This window comes from Dicentrarchus labrax, unplaced genomic scaffold (genome assembly GCF_905237075.1).
Source record: "Dicentrarchus labrax unplaced genomic scaffold, dlabrax2021, whole genome shotgun sequence".
Taxonomy (NCBI): Eukaryota; Metazoa; Chordata; class Actinopteri; family Moronidae; genus Dicentrarchus; species Dicentrarchus labrax.
In genome coordinates this window covers 11,524,326-11,546,358 of record NW_026136713.1, presented here as the reverse complement: position 1 = coordinate 11,546,358, position 22,033 = coordinate 11,524,326, and the positions used below count along the sequence as shown (strand labels likewise).

Below are 22,033 nucleotides of genomic sequence, written 5' to 3'. Positions count from 1 at the left end.
GTAAGAAGCAGCCTCTGAAGGCAACCTTTTGCTACTGTTAACTCGAGTACAGATATGAGCATGCATAGAGATAACACTTAAAAGATTGTAAAGTTTTGATTCACGTTATTTTAATTTCTCTACTCCTCTTCTTCTCGTTCTTGCCCTGGCTCTATTTCTTCTCCTGTTTATCTCCCACATGCTTCACTCTAATGTTGGAACTTTTTCTCTCTGACTTTCATTTCCTCCTTTCTTATCACTGACCCCATTTCACCTTTGCCTCGTCTTTGTCTTTGTCCATTTTTATCTCCCCAATTTCCTCTTTGCCCATCACCCCTCATTTTTCTGTTAACCTCCTCGTCTCCCTTCGTCTCCTCCCTCCTTTCTGGTCCCGACTGCCTCCCCTTCTCTGTCATGTCAGGATCCGATGAAGAGGACCTGGGAGACGACCTGCTGCTTTCCTATGTGAAGGAGTTCTGGTGGTTCCCTCACATGTGGAGCCACATGCAGCCCCATCTATTCCACAACCAGTCCGTGCTAGCCGAGCAGATGTTGCTCAACAAGAAATTTGCCATGGTGAGTCACACAGGGCGAAGGTCAGATCACAGCTTTGTGTGAGCACTGTGATCAGAGCTGCCCTTGTCTATCCCATCTTCCTCGTTCAAATGGGCAGTCCTAGGAAATATGTTTATGCTCTTTTAAAGTTATAATCTGTAAGATTTCAGTCCTGGTTGATTTGGAAACACCTGTGGTTACCACAAGGTAACAGTAAGTGTGGCTCATGCTACAGGAAACACTACTTGAACAGCTACTTTTTCAGGAATACAACAGAAGAGCATCTGGTGTATCTGTTTACAGTGCAGCCAAACAAATGTATGTTGTCATAATTAAGAAGTCAGTCAGAAATAATGAACTGTGATCAGCTTTCTTGATGTCTTGATGGACACCGTGAAGTTGGCTTTCTTGCTAAAGTTGGAGGTGTGCTGCCTGTCGCCTGCAGCTCTTAATCTAACAGCTCACTGTGGCTTTTAAAAATTATCCGTTGACAGAAATATGATGGTCTGAATTTGTTGACACATTTCTGACTCGAATTTGACTCTAATTGCAATGACTAACACATTGAGTTTCCTGCGGCTGCTTCACAATAAAATCCACACAGTGTTTCGCCTGTTGCACACATTTAATGTGAAGCAGAGGCAGTAGGATGTTCTGTTTGCGTTAGCAGCAACTTAATACGGATCTGATACAGCTGTAAGAGAGCGAACGGTAACAGCGAAAATTGCGCTGAATTACACGCATGTGTCGTTTTACTGTGAATCCCTGTGAATCCCTTTGGCAATGAGGCAATCTGAATCCATTGGAGGAATGGTGGACCCTGCCACTGCCAAAAAAACAACAACTATGTAGACTTAAGAGTGAAGACATTAAATGTTTGTTGCAGAAATATGCTGACATAAATGATATCAAAAATGCAGTTGGATTTCATTAATTGCAAGGCTTATATTGTAACTTTAACATTTATGGAACTTGATGGGTGTTTGTGAACCTTGCTTTCTTTTCACACCTTTTCATTCTATTTTTGTCCTGCCTCCTAACTCTCTCTCTCTCTCTCTCTCTCTCTCTCTCTCTCTCTCTCTCTCTCTCTCTCTCTCTCTCTCAAATTTTCATTCCCTAGGAACATGGGATCCCCACCAACATGGGCTATGCAGTGGCCCCCCACCACTCTGGCGTTTACCCTGTCCACATGCAGCTGTACGACGCCTGGAAGAAGGTCTGGGGCATCAAGGTGACCAGCACAGAGGAATACCCACACCTGAAGCCCGCCCGCTTCCGGCGAGGTTTCATCCACAGCGGCATTAGCGTAAGACCACTTCTCATACACACCATAAGGCCTCATTATCTTGTTACCTCTGGCCCATTGCCTTCCCTCCACTCATCTTCTCAGCATCCACTAGCTTTTCAGCCAATAATCCCTTCCAGGCTTCTCTTTCTCCATTTACATATGCTATCCTTCATTCATTAATTATCGCTCCATCTACACCACCTCCAGTTCTTTTGTATTTATTCTTCTCTCATGGCCAACAGTATCTCTCCATCCTGGATTTTTCCACGATCTTCCTTTCCTATCTGCCTCTATTTTTCTTAAGTTTTGTCCCCAAAGATGCTGATCAGAATTGTATTTTCATTTATTCTGTATACCATAGAGGCAACGGACGTCCTGAGAAAGACAATCATTTAATTATGGTTTCTGGGCTGTTGTAGTCCTCTACAGAGTGGGAGATGATAACGTAGTCAAGTGAACCAGTCTTGCATTAGACACCTGTCTGAGTAGTGCTGCCTAGCAGGCCTCAGCACCATAATGAAGACCGACATCTCTGGCAACAGCATAGCAAATGTCTGCACATAACCAATCACTGAAATGTCAACACCCAGAAAAACTGCACTTTATTCAGCTTCACAGCGCTAGCCAGTGCTGAATAATATAGTTATGAGAGCAGAATTAAAGTTGAAAAGATTACATTCAAGAAGTTCAAAAGAAGGGAAAAAAATCTTATCTGTTTCCTTCCCAGGTTGACCTTCACTGCTGATAGAAAACAGTGCAGCCTCTGTCCAGTTCCTTTGTAGTGTTGGCATTCACTCAGCCTGTGTGGTCTCAGAGCTTTATTTCCGTCCTTGAGATAGTGCAGTCTGAATGGACAGTCTCCACTGCTTACTGATGATTGATATTCAGTTCCCCAGACACTCCAAACTGTAAACGCATTTCCATGAATTTCCATATAGACTCAGTGTGAATAAGAGGTTTGCTTTGGCTAGATGAGCTGCATAATATGAATGTTATTGAAAGCAAACAATGTGTGGGGTAACTGCCTGGAGTACTGACAGCTCCGCTCTCAGTGGAGGGCTGATGGTGCGTGTGTTTGTGTGAATGCATTTCTTCTTCTTTTTTTATTGTGTATGTGTGATATTCTCCCCCCCCCTTGTTTTTGCCCTTTTGGTTTGGTGACTTTGTGTTTTTTTTGTATCACAGGTGCTGCCCAGGCAGACGTGTGGTCTTTTCACACACACTATCTTCTATAAAGACTACCCAGGCAGTCCAAATGAACTGGACAAGCTCATCAATGGAGGCGAGCTCTTCCTCACTGTTCTACTGAACCCTGTGAGTCAAATACACATCCACAAAGCACAGCTTATGTCTTGCACACTTGGAAACCCATTTAACTGGTGGTTTAAATTGAAATATCAACGAGGGACAGGACAATGACTAGTCAGTGACTCACGCAGTGATGTCGGTGTCGTGCTTTCTCTTTTTACACTACTGTGAGAGCTGCTTTTATTGGAGCCGAAATGCAATGTTGAAAATTCCTCGGATTCAGTGTCTGACTTTTTAAAAGCAAGCCATGTCCAAACTGTGGAATAAGCAACATTTGTTCAAGCAATGTCATCATTGTTTGCTCTCACCATTTATGTATCCATTTCACTTTTTCTTAAAGAACAAATGTTGAAGCCTGAAAGGAAAGTATTCAATTGCTGTCAGTTGTTTTTAGTGCCTTAACAGTGACCCTGCCTCGGTTAAAGAATGGGTGCACAATTGTTCAAGTCTGTCTTAAATTGGCAAGGCGTTAATATGAACGAATATGAATATAATCACGCCTCCTGTTCGTTATGGCCCTTAAGAGATTTATTCCCGAAACGACGGTGTAAAATATCCATAGTCCTTGTTTTCAGTAAAAAATTCTATTCCAAAGTTTATCTGATACTAATATGAGGCTTCAGCAGTCTGGGTTAGACAAATCAAGTGGATATGTTCTAAAGTTACTGTCTTTTTACTTTACTAAACAAAATCAGTGTCATCTCTTTGTTATTGTGCCCTGACCAGGGCTCGGAAATTTTGTCTGACAACTGAAAAGCTATCTACTTGATTTGCCTCAGTCTGCTAACGCTTCATATTGAATTTAGATGAACTTAGGACTGTATTTTTCCAAAGAATGAGGACTGTGGACTTGGTCCCACATCGCTTACATTGACAGAGTGTCACGAAGGGATCTCTTGATGGCCAGTTCGAACAGGAGGAAAAACAGCGTGCAAATCCTGTTTCAAGGTTTATATTAACACCTGACTACTGTTTTAAGACAGACTTGACCTTTAACAGCTGCACTGCCCTAATGCTGATGGGACCATTGAAGTCCATTATACTATATAGTGATACAAATGGTCAAGTCAAATTTAGGGCTGCAACTAATATAAATTTGAAATGATAAAATGCAATGGCAATTATCAGATTTTAGAAGCCAGAACAATCAAATGTTTGGCATTTTCATTCTGTTGACAAAGCAATTTATACACTTATTGTTTCAGCTCCAGCTAAATTCATATCATGGTGCATATTTCTAATAGTGTGCCATTTACAGTTTTTACCACCCATCCCCAAGTTAGACCATATTGAGTTTACCTCCATCCCCTTTTAATAAATCTTACTCTGCCTGTTCCTTCCCATTCACAGATTAGTATCTTCATGACCCATCTGTCCAACTATGGGAATGATCGCCTCGGCCTGTACACCTTTAAAAGCCTGATGATGTTCGTCCAGACGTGGACCAACCTGAAGGTGCAGACCCTGCCACCTGTCCAGCTGGCTCAGAAATACTTCAGCCTGTTCCCCTCAGAGAGAGATCCACTCTGGCAGGTAAAAATAAAATATTGATGATATTTTTTTTATTCATGTATTTGTTACATTTTTATTTGTTTGGCAGTAAAGCCAACATTTGCATTCGGTAGTATATTTTTGACAGCTTATATTCCAGTAATGTAATGTTGCAATAACAACACAATATAGCGTATTGTACCCCAAACACCTCGTATCCCTTTTAAAAATACGATATTATGCAGTAATAGCTTGGATCCTTTGCAGTACATACCACATACAGACGCAGCTGCTTGTGTATGACTTCAGTAATGAGTCATTGTTTTATTGGTGGATGGAGAGCAATGTCATTACCCATGCAGTCATATTTTATTAAATGTATCTCCTTTGTTAACTCCAGTGCCTGACAACATTTCAGTAAACAAAGGTTAACTTGCTTTCTTTTGTTTTGTTTTTTTATTTACATATTTGTTAGAATTCTGTAGCAAGCACGCTTTAAACAAAGGACTGTTTATCTTTTTGTGGCTACAGGATCCTTGCGAGGACAAAAGGCACAAGGACATCTGGTCCAAAGAGAAAACATGTGACCGCTTCCCCAAACTGCTTGTCATCGGGCCTCAGAAGACAGGTGAGACGCAGTACTTCTACACCCCCTACAGGATGAATTTGGAAATGATTTAATCTGAAGCGTATCACTCAGTTCAAAGCAGACGTGTCATGTTCTGAGTGGAATGAATGAGGTTGTGATTATTTCCTTGAAAATCAGAGATAGTAGTAGTAGATTGTGATTTATTTTTAAGGTGCCACTGTTACCTGTAGTTCTCTTTTATATTGTTCACCTTCACTGTACCTATAATGGGAAACACACTCCCTCAAACCTTGTTCAAAAGTTATTTTCTTGCGCCTTATCTTTTCCTTCTTGTCGAAACTGTTCTTTTTTTTCCCTCTCAGGGACGACTGCGCTCTACCTTTTTCTTGGCATGCACCCTGACCTAACCAGTAACTACCCCAGCAAAGAGACCTTTGAGGAGATCCAGTTCTTCAATGGGCACAACTACCACAGAGGCATTGACTGGTACGAAACCTCACAGATAAACCTCAGTAACATAACAGTGCTGCGCAGCAGTTGGCTACCAACCACATTTAACCAGTCATATAATCAGAAATAGCCCTGTTATATAATTACTGGGTTTATTTGCATGATTTTATGTGTAATGTTTCCTTTGGTTTGAGTTTGTACTTGTTGTTTTTTACGTTCAATTTGGCGAGTCATTCTTCTTCTCTAACTCTTCAGTCTAGTACATAACCTAATGGCATTGTTGGTGACAGTATTGTCAGCATTTGGAATTAGAAATTCAGGAGAAATATTGTGCAAAGCATTTAAAGTTACAAAAACATGAAATAACAGTTAAAAAACATAGCTCATTCTGATTTTCCCATTCAATTGCAGAACACGAGATGGCAGGGGTGTTTTTATTTAATCCAAATGAAATTAAGAATCGAAATGCAAATGATGGCAAGACAACAACAAGAAATCAACTCATTAATAAATTTCCTAAGAACAAGCCCATTAACACAGTATACACATATTTGGTTAGAAATTAGTTTAATTGATTTGAAAACCTGCATCAATGAGAAGCTTCATGCATCACGGCATAAAGAGTCCAACACTAAATTGACTTGGCAGGAAATGTATGTGAGTGGGCTGCACAAATATTAACATTGTGCCGTGTTGCTGGATGTTTTTTTTTTAACACGCTGTTGCACATGGCCAATCACCCACACAGCACACAGAGAAATTCTCCTTATCTACGGAGAGCAAATTGGACCAGATCAACTATGGCTGCTTGTAACACATTGTATGTTTGTGTGTGTGTGTGTGTGTGTGTGTGTGTGTGTGTGTGTGTGTGTGTGTGTGTGTGTGTGTGTGTGTGTGTGTGTGTGTGTGTGTGTGTGTGTGTGTGTGTGTGTGTGTGTGTGTTAGGTATATGGAGTACTTCCCTTTGCCCTCCAACACCAGTTCAGACTACTACTTTGAAAAGAGTGCCAACTACTTCGACTCTGAGGTGGCTGCTCAGAGGGCTGCAGCTCTCCTGCCCAAAGCCAAGATCATCACCATCCTCATCAACCCAGCGGACAGAGCTTACTCTTGGTACCAGGTCTGTCACAGGCAACCCTAAAGCAGAGAAACATCTAATAATGTTAACTTTGTTAACTGTAACGTTTGTCGGATTTCACACCACCCACTGCTTTGTTCATCTCTGTACAGGCTCCTTTGAATAAAAATCACTGTAATATAAGTAGGAAGTTATTTTAGACGTTTCTTCCTCACTTCTCTTGTCTGCCCACAGCACCAAAGAGCCCATGATGACCCGGTGGCATTGAAATACTCCTTCCATAACGTCATCACTGCAGGCCACGACGCTCCAGTCAAACTACGGGTCCTCCAGAATCGCTGTCTGGTGCCAGGCTGGTACGCCATCCACTTGGAGCGCTGGCTCAACTACTATCACTCCAGCCAGGTACCGTGGGTGTATTCATGCACATAATGGTGGGCAGTATACAATAAGTGTTTCAGACCAGCCAAGTTAGCTCAAGTCGGGATGTAAATCAAGCTTTATAGGTGGCAGGCATGTATTGTTTTCCAGCACGGTTTGAGGTAAAGAGGGTTTGTTTACTCTTTTGCACAGTCCTTACAGCACTGTTTAAATGCAGCTGACCATAAGTCAAGGGAACTGCAGTCAGTGCAGTCAGCATTTCTTCATCACTGTTAAAAAAACAAACATCTAGCAGCAGAAAGAAAATTAGTATTTTTGAATCAGCAACAATTTAACACATTGAATTTTTTTATTTATTGTGAAAACGATGTGACATTTGTTACTGTTTGTGTGTCTCACCCAGTTGTTAGTATTGGATGGACAGATGCTTAAGACTGAGCCTGCTTCAATCATGGACAAAATCCAGAAGTATTTGGGCCTGGCCAACATCATCAACTACCACAAGATCCTAGCGTGAGTACCATCCTTCATTTTAAGTCACTCACTGTATAATTTCTTCAACTGTCAAGCTTGAATGAATTCATAGACTGATACATAGCTTCCATTTGAAGCTGGCAGAGAGCAGTCACTGTACACCACATTTATATGCAACAAAACCAGTTCTGAAAAAAGTTTCAGGTGTTCAGCAAACAATACAAGGAAGATGTGTAAGACTTAATTTTATTCATATGGCAGAAACCAGATTCTGCTCTTGTTTTTGTGTAGAGCTTAACAATCCATTGCAAGGCTTTCTTCTTTTTAGACTTTAGGGTGAAAATGCTGACTATGAACCGCAAATCCCTGGTTCTAGTCTGCCTGGAGACCTTTGTTACATCTTTCTCTCCCTCGTTTGTCTGGCATTTGATAAAGACATAAAATGGCCAAAATACATTAATTAATTTTATTTTTTATTTTTAGATGTAACTTTTCAAAGATGTGTAATTGATAACATTCTTTTATGTTATTATTATGTTCAGATTCGACCCTAAAAAAGGCTTCTGGTGTCAGCTGTTGGAGGGAGGGAAAACCAAGTGTTTGGGAAAGAGTAAAGGGCGCAGGTACCCTGACATGGACCCTGAGGTATAATATATTTCCAACAATTTTGCTATAAGAAATACATTTTACCTATACATTGTTTCATTTTCACAGTTTTTTAGCATATTCTTCTACATGTGATTTCATCTGGCCTCTTTTTTTCCTTCCTTCAGTCCCAGGGGTTCCTCAGGGAATACTATAGGGATCACAACATTGAGCTGTCCAAGCTGCTCTACAGGATGGGTCAGCCGCTGCCCAGCTGGCTCAGAGAAGAGCTGGTCCACACCAGGTAGCAGCACCACAGGAGGAGCCCACAGCTCCACACACTGAACCACAGCTCGACCCTGCTGGGGAACACTGGCCGAGTGGCCTGAAATGTTGAAGATCCCAAATAGTTTTGAAAGAGACTGAAATATATGGAGATATAAGCATGGGATGCCCAACTAGAACTCAAAACTTAACCGCGATCTTCCCAAATCAACAGGACAACAGTGGGTGATGAGCAAGAAGAGAGCACAGTTGCTTTCAGCAGCTGGTCGCTCTCCCCTCTCTCACTTTCGAGATGGCGTTACTCCCCTGCAGGACGAAACCAGGACCGTGGAAGCCCTAATGACGGCCTCCACTGATGCCTGAAGAAGAAGGAAAGGCGCAGTAATGCACAGGAGAGACCTTCAGTGTTTGATAATCACACCCCTGCTCTCCTTAATCAAACCTTCCCTTCTTCGCATGAACTTCATCTTGAAAATCAAAAGGAAGGAAAAAAAAAGAAAAAAAGAAGTCTGGCGTTTTAGCAGTCTTGAGCTCTGGGAAAGAGGTGGAGGAGATGAACACAAAATCACCTGTGTCTCCTATCTATGAAGTTGTGGTGTTTGGAGCAGATTTAACCAGGCAACATAACATTGACTAAATGAACGACAGCCTGATTGACAGAGAGACATTGGTTGCAAATGCCTTTGACATAAGTGAAGTGTTTGTATGAGAGGAGAATGGGACATCTGGAGTCTTGACTCAGGCTGCATGTTGTAGCCTCACTTGATAGGCCTTGGTAGAATCTAGTTATTGCATTTACAAGTGCCAGGACAGAATCTTCATTAAAATATTACCACATGGACTTTTGAGGGTTCTTTTTTTCTTTTCTTTTTTTTTTTTTAAGATTTATGTTTTGTTTTCTTTACTTGGATTTTGTTTTAACGTTTCTATAATGCTGATGGCAATGCATTATTGTAGAATGTACCAAAACTAAACATCTTAGCTCAGTTTTTCTCGTATAGGCCAGATGTACAGTAGACTGGTTTGTTTAACTGTTCTGCTCAGCCTCCTCTGTAGTCAGTTCCATGACTGTTTAATTGGCTAAAGCAGGAACAGTAGGATAGATGTTGAAAGCACAATATTTAAGGAACTCAAGTGAACATCGATTCTGAACAGAACAGGTTACTGGAAAGCACACTAACAAAATGGATCCTGCTACACTCTGTGAAGAAGATCATAAGCTAGCTACTGTATGTTTTATTAAACACTCTGGTCCGAGAGATTCAGATAGTGTACAGAACAAGATTGTGCATTTCAAATCTGTTTTCAGCGTCGTTTCTTTTTTTTCTTTGTCAAAACTGTATATTTTGTCTTATATTTCATTTAATAGACGAGTTTAAGTTTGGGCAGGGGGGGAGGGAGATAAGCTGTCTCTGGGAATAACATTTAAAGTTGCCAGGAAAACCAACAGTATGCCCAGTGAGACCATACGGACATTTGGTTGTCGGTCAAGGTGTTACCACTGCAACTAGATGTCAAGCATAGATAACAAAAAGCTGCTCTTATTGCAATAGTTTTGTACAATGTTCTGATGTAATAACAATGCACATGTTGGTCCTTTAATTTCCAGACTTTGTAATGTACATAATACGCAAACCCTCGGTAGACCTAAATTATTGAATGTGTGAATTGGGTTTACACTCTCCATCAGCCCATTCCCATAGTGTGAAATGTCAGTGCTGTACTGAGGGGAGTTTGGATTATTTCATTGTGCGGAGATGTGTCGCTAAGATTGTTTCCTCTCATGTCCTCTCACTGCCAACTATTGTACACAGGTACTGAGTCTCTCCATATAAAGTATTAAGTGATAACACATAACAGCAATGATGGTACTAATCTCCTGGACTGTATGATAAAGATTTGTAATTGTTGTCAATAATTTTTACAGTGTAACTAATATTGTCGGTGCTTTTTAATTTGCAAATAAAACACCACTGTATTTTTCAATAGTTGGATCTTTTTTTCCTCCTTTCTCCTACCTATCTATAAAGCAAGAAATCTCTGTGTGTGTGTGTGTGTGTGTGTGTGTGTGTGTGTGTGTGTGTGTGTGTGTGTGTGTGTGTGTGTGTGTGTGTGTGTGTGTGTGTGTGTGTGTGTGTGTGTGGCTCAAATATCTGCAGATCAGGATCAGACTGAGCTGAGAGTTTCCATATGGCTGCTGTGTGGTTTAAGGGTGTGCAACGTCGGCTTTGTTTGGACTACAAATATACCGTAAATAAATTATTTCATAAATTATTTCCGAATTTCACGTGCGCACCAGAGCCAATCACTGCAGAGCCCGTGTTGAAGGTGTTTCCCAGTTGTCTCCTCCTGTCAATCTAAACCCGCGGACACTTTATAATCACATGGATGCTGTTATAATGTGTAGTGATTGAGATCCTGACCCACCAAATCCTGGAAAGTTACGTTTTTCACTCTAAATTACACAATTATTGCGTAATAATCACCAGCAGTAAACTGACTACCTCACTCGCAAGACGGAGAATGTTTTAACACTCCGCGAGTTTTTCGCCGGTGACAGACGCTGTTTTTCGGGCAGAAATGTAACGGAAGAGTCGGTAGGACAGTCAGGAGGACAGACGCTTCTCCACGTACAGCTGTGGTATTTTTTTTCCTCATATAAGTTTCCAAAGATAGTTACAGTTACTACGTTACTGTTGTTTGGTCCTGTAACGTTGCTTTGTGGGACATTTCTCTTTATTAAGTTGAGTGAGAGACCTGTGCAGTTATCCGACTGTCTGACCGACTGACTCTCTCTGATGTATGCTGGCCTATATTACAGAACAAACTATGTCGGACTCCGTAGTTTTCTCTGGACCCCTGCTCAGTGTGACCAGTGATGACATGTATAGCCGCATGTCGCAAACGATGTGGGCTTCATTGATAACTGGAAACCTTTTTGGGGAAAACCTGGTCTGATTAGGAGAGAGTTGGGACCAGGAAGCAGAGCTGCTGTCTTACACACTTCTCTGCGCTTTCTTTAGAACAGTCACCCACCCAAACCCCCATAGAGACTGTGTCTGTCCCCCGACCACCTAAATTATTTAAAGAAATACAAACAAGAGGAGTTCAACATAAAAACCTAATAAAAATTAAAACTAACTCCTCAGTAGCACAAAATAAAAGAATGAAATGTGGACTGTTAAATATCAGGTCTCTGTCCTCTAAAGCTGTTTTAGTGAATGAATTAATATCAGATTATGATATTGATTTACTTTGTCTTACTGAGACCTGGTTGTCCCACGAGGAGTATGTTAGCCTAAATGAATCCACTGCCCCCCCCAGTCATATTAATACTCACATTCCTCGAGGCACTGGCCGAGGAGGTGGAGTGGCAGCCATTTATGATTCGAGCGTTTTAATGGACCCTAAACCTAAACTAAATTATAATTCATTTGAAAGCCTTGTTCTTAGTCTTTTTCACCCAAACTGGAAAACACTGCAGCCAGTTCTATTTGTTATAGTGTACCGTGCTCCTGGACCGTACTCTGATTTTATATCTGAATTCTCAGAGTTTCTATCAAGTTTAGTCCTTAAATCAGATAAAGTAATTATTGTAGGTGATTTTAATATTCATGTGTATAACGCATTTATATCATTAATAGACTCAATTGGCTTCTGTCAGAGTGTAAATAAACCAATTCATTGTTTTAGTCACACTCTTGACCTTGTTCTATCATATGGCATTGACATTGAACATTTAATAGTCTTCCCACATAATCCTTTCCTATCTGACCATTATTTAATAACTTTTGAATTCATACTATTAGATTATAAGCCATTAGGCAAAACTTCCTACAGCAGATGTCTATCTGACAGTGCTGTAGCTAAATTTAAGGAGGAGATTCCTTCAGTGTTTAATTCAATGCCATGTCTGAATTTAACACAATCCTATAACAACTTTATTCCCTCTGAAATTGATAATCTTGTTGATAGTGCTGCAGGCTCACTACGATCAACATTAGACTCTATCGCTCCTATAAAAAGGAAATTATTTAAACATAGGAGACTGGCACCGTGGTACAACCACCAAACCCGCCAGTTAAAACAAATAGCTAGGAAATCTGAAAGGAAATGGCGCTCTTCCAAATTATCAGAATATCGCTCAATTTGGCAAGATAATCTTAAAACCTATAGAAAGGCCCTCCGTAGGAGCCTATTATTCAGCACTAATAGAAGAAAATAAGAATAACCCTAGGTTCCTCTTCAGCACTGTAGCCAGGCTGACAGAGAGCCACAGCTCTATTGAGCCACATATCCCCATAAACTTAAGTAGCAACGACTTTATGAGCTTCTTTTATAATAAAATTATTACTATTAGAGAGAAAATTAATCACCAACTGCCATCAACAGTTATCAGTGGCTCTCCAAGTTCAGGAACTTTAACTAATGTAAACTTAGATATATATTTAGACTGTTTTTCTGCTATCGATCTTCATCAGTTAACTTCAATAATTTCTTCATCGAAGCCATCAACCTGTCTATTAGACCCGATCCCAACTAGGCTGCTTAAAGAAGCCGTACCCTTAATTGGCACTTCTTTACTGGATGTGATTAATCTTTCTTTATTATCAGGATATGTACCACGGTCCTTTAAAGTAGCTGTAATTAAACCCCTTCTTAAAAAGCCCACTCTTGACCCAGGGGTTTTAGCCAACTATAGACCAATCTCTAACCTCCCCTTCCTCTCTAAGATTCTGGAGAAAGTAGACGCCAAAGAGTTGTGTGACTTTCTACATAACAATAGTTTATTTGAGGATTTTCAGTCAGGATTTAGAGTTCATCATAGCACAGAGACAGCTCTGGTTAAAGTTAATAATGACTTTCTGATTGCTTCTGACAATGGACTTGTCTCTGTACTTGTATTATTAGATCTTAGTGCTGCATTTGACACCATTGACCATAATATTCTTTCACAGAGACTTGAGCATCAAATTGGCATTAAAGGAACCGCACTAAGTTGGTTTAAGTCATATTTATCAGATCGTTCGCAGTTTGTACATGTTAACGATGAATCTTCAATTAATACTACAGTTAGTCATGGAGTTCCACAAGGTTCTGTACTTGGACCAATACTATTTACTTTATATATGCTCCCTTTAGGCAAAATTATTAGGAATCACTCCATTAACTTTCACTGTTATGCAGATGATACGCAGTTATATCTATTGATTAAGCCCGATGAAATTAATCAATTATCTCAATTACAAACATGTCTTAAGGGCATAAAATCCTGGATGAGCTGCAATTTTCTGATGTTAAACTCAGAAAAAAAGAAATTCTTGTTCTTGGCCCCAAAAACCTTAGAGACTCACTGTCTAAAGATATAGTTACTCTAGATGGCATTACCTTGGCCTCTAGCACCACTGTCAGGAATGTTGGAGTTATCTTTGATCAGGAGTTGTCATTTAACTCCCACATAAAGCAGACCTCCAGGACTGCCTTCTTTCATTAACATAATATTACAAAAATTAGACACATCCTATCACAGACAGATGCAGAAAAACTAATCCATGCATTTGTTACTTCAAGGCTGGATTACTGCAACTCTTTGTTATCAGGTTGCCCCAATAAGTCCATTAAAACGCTCCAATTAATTCAGAACGCTGCAGCACAAGTACTGACAGGAACTAGAAAAAGAGATCACATCTCTCCTGTACTAACTTCTCTGCACTGTCTCCCTGTAAAATGTAGAATAGAATTTAAAATCCTCCTCCTCACATATAAAGCTCTTCATGGTCAGGCCCCTTCATATCTTAAAGAGCTCATAGTACCCTATTACCCCTCTAGAACACTACGTTCTCTGAATGCTGGGTTACTTGTGGTTCCTATAGTCTCTAAAAGTAGAACAGGAGCCAGAGCCTTCAGTTACCAAGCTCCTCTCCTGTGGAACCAGCTTCCAGTTGTGGTTCGGGAGGCAGACACCCTCACCACATTCAAGAGTAGGCTTAAGACATTCCTCTTTGATAAAGCTTATAGTTAGGGCTGGATCAGGTGAGTCTTGAACCATCCCTTAGTTATGCTGCTATAGGCCTAGACTATCGGGGGATTTCCCATGGTGCACTGAGCTCCTCTCTTCCTCTCTCTTTCTGCACTCATTCATGTCCCATTAATGCATGTAACTAACTTCACTTCTTCCCCGGAGTTCTTGTGCTTTCTCGTCTCACAGGTTCTTATCGATCCTGGTGGAGCCTCCTGCCATGGTCCTGCTAGATTGCCATTGCCAATACTGTTGTTGCTTTACACCTGTCTGTCTGTCTGCCTGTCTGTCTGCCTGTCTGTCTGTCTGTCTGTCTGTCTGTCTGTCTGTCTGTCTGTCTCTCTCTCTCTCTCTTTCTCTCACCCCAACTGGTCGAGACAGACCACCACCCACCTAGAGCTGAAGGATCTGTCCTAGGTTTCTGCCTTTTAACAGGCAGTTTTTCCTTGCCCTTGTCGCCAAGTGCTTGCTCATGGTGGTACTGTTGGGTCTCTGTAAATAATGTTATAAAGAGTTCGGTCTAGACCTGCTCTATTTGAAAAGTGTCCTGAGATAACTTCTGTTATGAATTGGCGCTATACAAATAAAATTGAATTGAATTGAATTGAATTAAATAATATGTCCTAAATGTCCCAGACGTCCCACCTTCAAACACAACCTCATTTGGCCATCCATGAAAAAGCTACTTAACCTCACACTTTTCTATAGCAATACATAATTCGTACGGGCACTGCACTAGTATCTATTAACAGAACAAATCAAGTTTTATTTAATTGTGCGTCACAAAGCAGGAAGATGGTGAGTGCTTTTGTGCAGAGATTTCTGGAAACTTGGACTGTCTGGCTTGAATACAACCAGAAACCAGATTGGTTTGCCTTTTGGTTTCACTTCATAGTGAGGTACTTTCGAGAAGAAAGCAACCTGAATATCTCTAATAATCACATGAAGCATAGACCTATTCAGCAACAAAATAAGACTTTTGTTGTTGTTTGTCCTTCTGATGTTTCAACTAGTCCAAGGTAGATTTACAAGTGGCTCATGTTACCTTAGTTTTAATTCCTTGTTGGGGAAACACCAAAAATGTACCAAAGAATCTGTCTTCGTCTATTGCTACAGGAAGTAAACAGAGGACAACAAATTGATTAAAGATGAACTGCTACACGTAAAAATAAAATAAATAAATACATTTTCATGGTTTCTACTGACTAATATTTCAGAATAAGAGCATTTTATTATTGTCAAATGTATTAGTGCTCTATTATTGTTGGTATTAGAGGTATAGTTCTTTTGTTTACTTTTTGCCTTTTATTGATTGCTTCTTTCTTTCCCTGCAAAGCACTTTGTAACTTTGCTCATAGGAAAACATAAACTATATATATATATATACATACAAATAAAACTTAACAAAATATTCCCAAGTAATACTATTTCTCTGAGTAATAATACATAGTAGTATTTTAAAAACACCTAGTAGTAGTATTAAACCTACTTTAACCAAATGCACCATACTAGCTTAGTTAGAGTTAGCATAAACAATAGAAAATACCATATAATAGAACAAGTGCAGGTCGTAAATACACCATGCTCCTTCAGTATTGTCTGCCTCTATCAACAAGTGATGATGATAATCTGACCAATCACAGCTCGCACGCTCTCACAGCAGCACTGAGCCATCCCCCAGCGCTTTTAAGACTGGGGGGACTTTCCGCATCCCTTCACCTTTCTCAGGAACCTGTCTGGTTGTCCTTCCTTATTTGACCATTTATCTACTTGAACAGCTGTGCTTCGTGTATTTCGTTGCTTTGAAGCGGCTGAGAGAATCGTCTGGGACAGATGGCCCACTCTGAAGATGCACCCCTGGCCACAGGGAGTCTGGCAGGCAGCGAGGAAGCCCTTGTTCTCTCTGGAAGACCAAGAGGGTGAGAGGAGCTTACTTTATAAATGTATACTCATAACAACAGCTGTTTGCTCTGCAGTAGCTGATGAGCTTATGTTTGCTAATAAAGTACTTGCTCTTCTATGTACAGCTTGGTTTGAATCAAGCAGTTAAAACTTAAAATGTTTATGTATCACAGTTCAAGTTGTTTAGTGCACTTATTGACATTATGCATTTGTTTAAATTGTGTTTTATATATTCTGTTATTCCTAAATGGGATGGTATTGGTTTGTAACCTGTAATTTGATTTAGCTTAGTTCATGAAGTAATTAGTGGATTTAGTTTATTCTTTACAACTTTTTTATGTTTAAATTCGTTTTTTTTTTTTTACATTAAATATCTTCAGTAACATTCACTTCACCCTGCACCAAGAGAAGTTGTCTGCCTAGTAACTGGTGATGATGAGGTCATGCTATTGGTTCATAATTCGCCACAGAGGAAAACACTGGCCAATGCTCAACATTTAACTTAGAATATAGTTTAAAACATCCTTTATAAGTATTACAATTGAATAACATTTTTTAATTAATGTATATAATGTAGAAAACGTTTTTTTTTTTTTATGAATCACAATCATTGTTTTCCTCCCCTTACTGACTATTTTGTTGTTATACATGTATTTAGTTTAAATACTATTCTATCCAAATAACATTTAACTAAAACATAATCATAAAATTATCAGATTAGATATGATGACATTGTTTACATCACATGGAAGTACATGTTCTTTCCAATTTGTGGGTTGAAGTTTAACTTTTCATTGTAGCAGAACAGTAAAATAAATGAATGTACAGTTGTGGGCTTGAACCTTTTTATAAGTAGAAACAAACATTTTACACCGATTTATACATCTTAAATAGACTCTAAATAGCAGCTGGGTGTGTACTTCCTTACATCAGGGAAAGATGTCTGCCTGGTAACAAGTGATGTTCACTTTCTATTGGCTAATAATGAGCCACAGATAAAAGGCTGAATATATTTTTGTCTTTTATATACATTATTGTAAGTATTAATGTTGTAAATTCAAGGGATTACTTTGTTTTTGCTTTTCTTTAGAATATGGATAACACCATCAGATTGTTTGTTTGCTTATGGGCCTTTTTTTGTGTGTGTGCTGGACTGTCCAAACTAAGTATTAAAACAAAATGACTGTGAAAGTACCACGCAGAGCACTTTTGGAAATCCCCAAATAACTTTAATTCTTTGGCACATTTTGTGTAATGTAACATCAGACTTTTAGTCTGTCAAAATGTGGCTGTACGTCTCCCTAACACTTGTTATCCCCCCTCCCCTGCTGATTTATTCTGTCCAAGAGACACATCATTTTTATATTTCTCTTACTCTCAGGGGCTCCAACAGCCGTGCCTTGAAGATAGCAGGCCTGACAACCCTGGCATGTCTGCTGCTGGCCAGCCAGGTCTTCACTGCCTACATGGTATTCGGCCAGAAGGAGCAGATCCACACGCTGCAGAAGAACTCGGAGAGAATGACCAAGCAGCTGACCCGCTCCTCCCAGGGTAAAAGGGGGGTGTTAAAGTTCTATCAGACAGGGGGGTCCATTAGGTCATTATTGAGTAATAGTCTTCGTCAGACGAGCCTGTAGAATTGAGGATGTGATCTGAAGAGAGAAGTGAGAGTTTTTCTGTAAGGAACTTGATCTGAAAGCCGGACAGAGAAATGAAAGTTTTGCTGGTCGGTCTACTTCAGGTTCTTTAAGTAAAAGTCTAAATCACGTCTGTGTGAGTACAAGGTTTATTCATAGGCATGGAGAGAGGACTCACACAGCAGTGACTCAGTCTGTTAATGTGTGGACAGACGATAGGGGCTGTTTTATGTGCACGGACTGGTCCATATTCTATGCTTGATGAAACTACAGTTATCATAATTGATTACATAAAATTCTGCATGGACAGTGGTAGACAAGAAGGATGTCGTTGATTATCCTAACAATAAACCCTAAATTACAAAATAAATTAAAGACTGCAGAAATAGGAAAAAGGTTTTTAGAAATAAAGACAGAATTCAAACAAATCCCAAAAACTTTGGGACACTATGAAATCAGTTACAAACATGAACCCTGCAAAAAAATAAAAAATGATCACGAGCAGTGGTCATCAAAACCCAGAAACTCACCCAGGCGTCCTCCTATAAATATTTAGGTGTCCACATGGACGGCCTTCTTTGCTGGAAAACACACACTGATCACCTGTGCAATCGACTGCAGCGGAGACTTTCTAAGGCGATTGAGACTGGATGGCAGCCAGATCATGCTGATGTTTTACCGGGCGATCCTAGAGAGCATCATTAGATGTGGAATCACAGCATGTTTGGCAACTTAACAGTGCAGCTGAAAAGCAGGCCTGCCAGAGCACACAAAATAGCTATGAGGATAATGAGGAAAGTATTGGGGCGCGTACGAGCGATCAGTCATGAAAAAAGCAGCAAAGATCATTGTGGACCCTGAATAAACTGTATGTTCTTTTGATTAACAGTAACAATATGAACCTTTAGCTGCTAAGTCACAATTCATCCCCTTACATGCTTCTTAGAGGGGATAAATCAGATTGTTTGCTATAGGTATGTCTATTTTATCATCTCAAGCAGTGGAGTTCCCTTTATATATTATCTGGCACTGTGTGTAGCAGAGCTGCTGTGATGAAAAGCTAGGTTTTGTTTACATGTTGCCTGTTTTTTATTGTATGTGTTTTAGTTCAAGTTGTTTCTGTGGGTAATGTTAAATGTGTAATATTTTAAATCCGGTAGTTGTGTGTATTTTATACCCCAAAGATATCAGTTGTTATCAGGAGTTCTTTTCAAATGTTACATCCACACATTTTTCAGTAAAAAACAAACAGAAATTCTCTCCCCAAAGCTTGTTTTTGCAGTCTCATAATTATTTTCTGTTTTGGTTTTCTTTGTTAATTAATTAATTATTTTGTTTATTTTTTACAGCGGTGGCTCCAGTGAGGATGCACATGCCCATGAGCAGCCTTCCTATGCTGATGGACTTCACGGATGAGGACTCCAAGGCAACCAAGACACCCCTGACTGTAGGTTTATTTCACTGTATAAAGGAGGCAACAAGCTTGTTTGAAACTGAAAATATTGTATATTGATGATGTATAATGAATTAATACATTTAAACATGAATGTAAAGGAACATTCTTCATATATTTGGCTCCTCTGTATCCTCCCATCAGAAACTGCAAGACACTGTTGTCAGTGTGGAGAAACAGGTGAAGGATCTCATTCAGGACTCCCAGCTGCCACAGTTCAACGAGACCTTCATGGCCAATCTGCAGAGCCTGAAGCAGCACATCAATGAGAGCGAGTGGCAGGTAAAGCCGCGCACAGATTTACACAGAAACTACTAAAACTAAGATAGAAATTAGTAAATTATCTTGTCTGTCATGTTTGACTTCTTTAACATTTTGCTCTCTGCAGAGCTTTGAGTCCTGGATGCGTTACTGGCTGATCTTCCAGATGGCCCAGAAGACACCTGTGCCCCCAACAGCTGACCCAGGTTACCGCAACTCTTTCTTTTACGGTTTAATGTTCTGCTGATGTTGTGAGACAGACTGGTGCTGTGACAGTAGATGCTGGTTTTCATACATGTCAGGGGTTTAAGGTCCAAAGACTGTAATATATAACTGTGACGATATTGATGTAAGAGAGATATTTTGGGGAAATACATGAGAAATCAATACCAGCTCTCACATGTGTATCTTGAATAATAGCCAGCAGCTTATTATCTTAGCATAAACACTGGAAATGGGGTAACAGCTAGCCTGGCTGAGTCTGAAGATAACAAAATCCACCTACTAGCACCTCTAAAGCTGACTAATTACACTTATTGTTCATAGCCAAGATATAATTCTGCACATAACCCCTCTAACACTGTGAATTGTTGTTTTTACACTTTGGTTTTACTGATTAAACAAACACGTTAATAGTGTCACAGCTGAGCTGGCTGTAGCTTGATATTTAATGGACACAAGAGTGTTACTTCTTATTTAACTCTCTGCAAGAAAGCAAATAAGTGTATTTCCCAAAATGCAGCACTACTACTTTGACTTTGCTGCAGTCACCAGTGATACACCAATCAGGCTTTTAATGTCCCAACGTTCTCTACTTTTTCCTAAACTCAGCCTCTTTGATCAAGACCAAATGCCAGATGGAGGCAGCACCTGGACCCAGCAAGATCGGGTCCTACAAGCCCCAGTGTGACGAGCAGGGCCGCTACAAGCCCATGCAGTGCTGGCACGCCACTGGCTACTGCTGGTGTGTGGATGAGACTGGCACAGCCATTGAGGGCACCACCATGCGCGGCCGCCCCGACTGCCAGAGAGGTAGACGAAACAGATTAAAGGACTTGATTCAACGCTGCATGATTCATGCACATGCAAGGCTGTCATGGATGATGAAAGTAGCTTAATTGCCCTATTTTCCTGTTCATTTCAGGCTCAATGCCTCGCCGTGTGATGCTTGCACCCAGGCTGATGCAGAAGACCCTCAGCTTTGATGGTGAGTGCCTCCAATTAGGGTTTTTTAGTGGATAGTTTCAGTGTTTATTGACAGGCATTTGTTGGCTGCTAAAACATCATTCATCACTTCCTGTGTTTTTCTTTTTTCCAGATCAGTAAAAGTCTTGGATGCTTCTTTGATCCACCAATCTTCGCGGGCATGACAAATCTGTAATTTTAAGCTGGATGCTGACCCACATGCCAATTTCTTTTAATTCCATAAATCAGTTAATCTTTCATGTATTCTCTTGATTTTAACCATTCTCCTGGCTGCTTGAAATCAAATCAATAGAGGCCTGTTACAGTTTATTGCTTTTAATATTTGCAGTTTTTGTCTTTAAAACAGAATGATTTTGGGGTGTTCTCATTGACATTTTTATCCTAGATGTTCATATCATCTTCAGTATATTAAAGTGTGTGTGTAATAAACATGTCTGTCTCTGAGGAATGCTTAAAGGGTCGGTTCACCCATTTTACATATTTCCCCCTTACCGCTACTAGGTTTTACTTACCCATTTTTCAAGATATCATCTCTGAGGTGTATGCCTCAAGAACCCTGCAATGGAGGAGATTGTTTTTTTTGTGGTGCACACAGCATTGAAAAATTATATTTAACAATATAGTCACACTCTTTACAGAAACAGTGTCCCCTGTTTCTCTGAATAACCCGCAGACCACACTGGGGACAGTTTTCATAGGCATTATTTCTTTGGTAGTATTTCCAATAAAAACTGTTGCCAGTGTAGTCTGTGGGCCATTCAGAGTAATGGGGACACGGTTTCTTGAAAGAGATGTGGCTGTTTAATTGTTGGAATGTTTTTCAATGCTGCATGGACCACCAATGAAAACCCAGCTACTTGTTTTACTTTTTAAGTTTAATTTTTTTCATTGGGGTGAACCAGCCCTTAGAAGTGTGCGACACTGTGACTGTATGAGGGATTGATTTTCCTGTGTAGGTATTGTAGGTATGTGTTAAGAAGGCTAAATAAAGTTTTCCTAACCACATTGTTTGCATTGTTATATGTTCAACCCGAGTCATGTCCTACTGAGATCAAATAACTGTTAAAGCTATAGACAAAATAAGGCCTAAAT

General features: G+C 40.0%; 2 protein-coding genes across 2 annotated transcripts in view; both read left to right on the top strand.

The window, feature by feature from the left end:
* The window catches only part of ndst1a (N-deacetylase/N-sulfotransferase (heparan glucosaminyl) 1a), a 40,785-nt gene extending 30,336 nt beyond the window's left edge, over positions 1-10,449 (top strand). Inside the window, exons 5-15 of the mRNA XM_051419580.1 lie at positions 401-555; positions 1,655-1,840; positions 3,008-3,136; positions 4,481-4,663; positions 5,153-5,249; positions 5,573-5,696; positions 6,606-6,780; positions 6,973-7,143; positions 7,523-7,632; positions 8,136-8,238; positions 8,367-10,449. Coding sequence (XP_051275540.1) covers positions 401-555; positions 1,655-1,840; positions 3,008-3,136; positions 4,481-4,663; positions 5,153-5,249; positions 5,573-5,696; positions 6,606-6,780; positions 6,973-7,143; positions 7,523-7,632; positions 8,136-8,238; positions 8,367-8,486 — 1,553 coding nt within the window. The 3' untranslated portion in view covers positions 8,487-10,449. The remainder of the gene's footprint in view (positions 1-400; positions 556-1,654; positions 1,841-3,007; positions 3,137-4,480; positions 4,664-5,152; positions 5,250-5,572; positions 5,697-6,605; positions 6,781-6,972; positions 7,144-7,522; positions 7,633-8,135; positions 8,239-8,366) is intronic.
* A 5,739-nt stretch (positions 10,450-16,188) lies between these two features.
* Positions 16,189-21,946, top strand: cd74a (CD74 molecule, major histocompatibility complex, class II invariant chain a). Its single transcript, XM_051419599.1, has 8 exons — positions 16,189-16,401; positions 17,766-17,935; positions 19,371-19,468; positions 19,619-19,756; positions 19,863-19,941; positions 20,567-20,767; positions 20,880-20,942; positions 21,054-21,946. Exons 1-8 carry the CDS (start codon positions 16,316-16,318, stop codon positions 21,059-21,061), a joined length of 843 nt encoding a protein of 280 aa, XP_051275559.1. The 5' UTR covers positions 16,189-16,315; the 3' UTR covers positions 21,062-21,946.
* Positions 21,947-22,033: the final 87 nt, after the last annotated feature.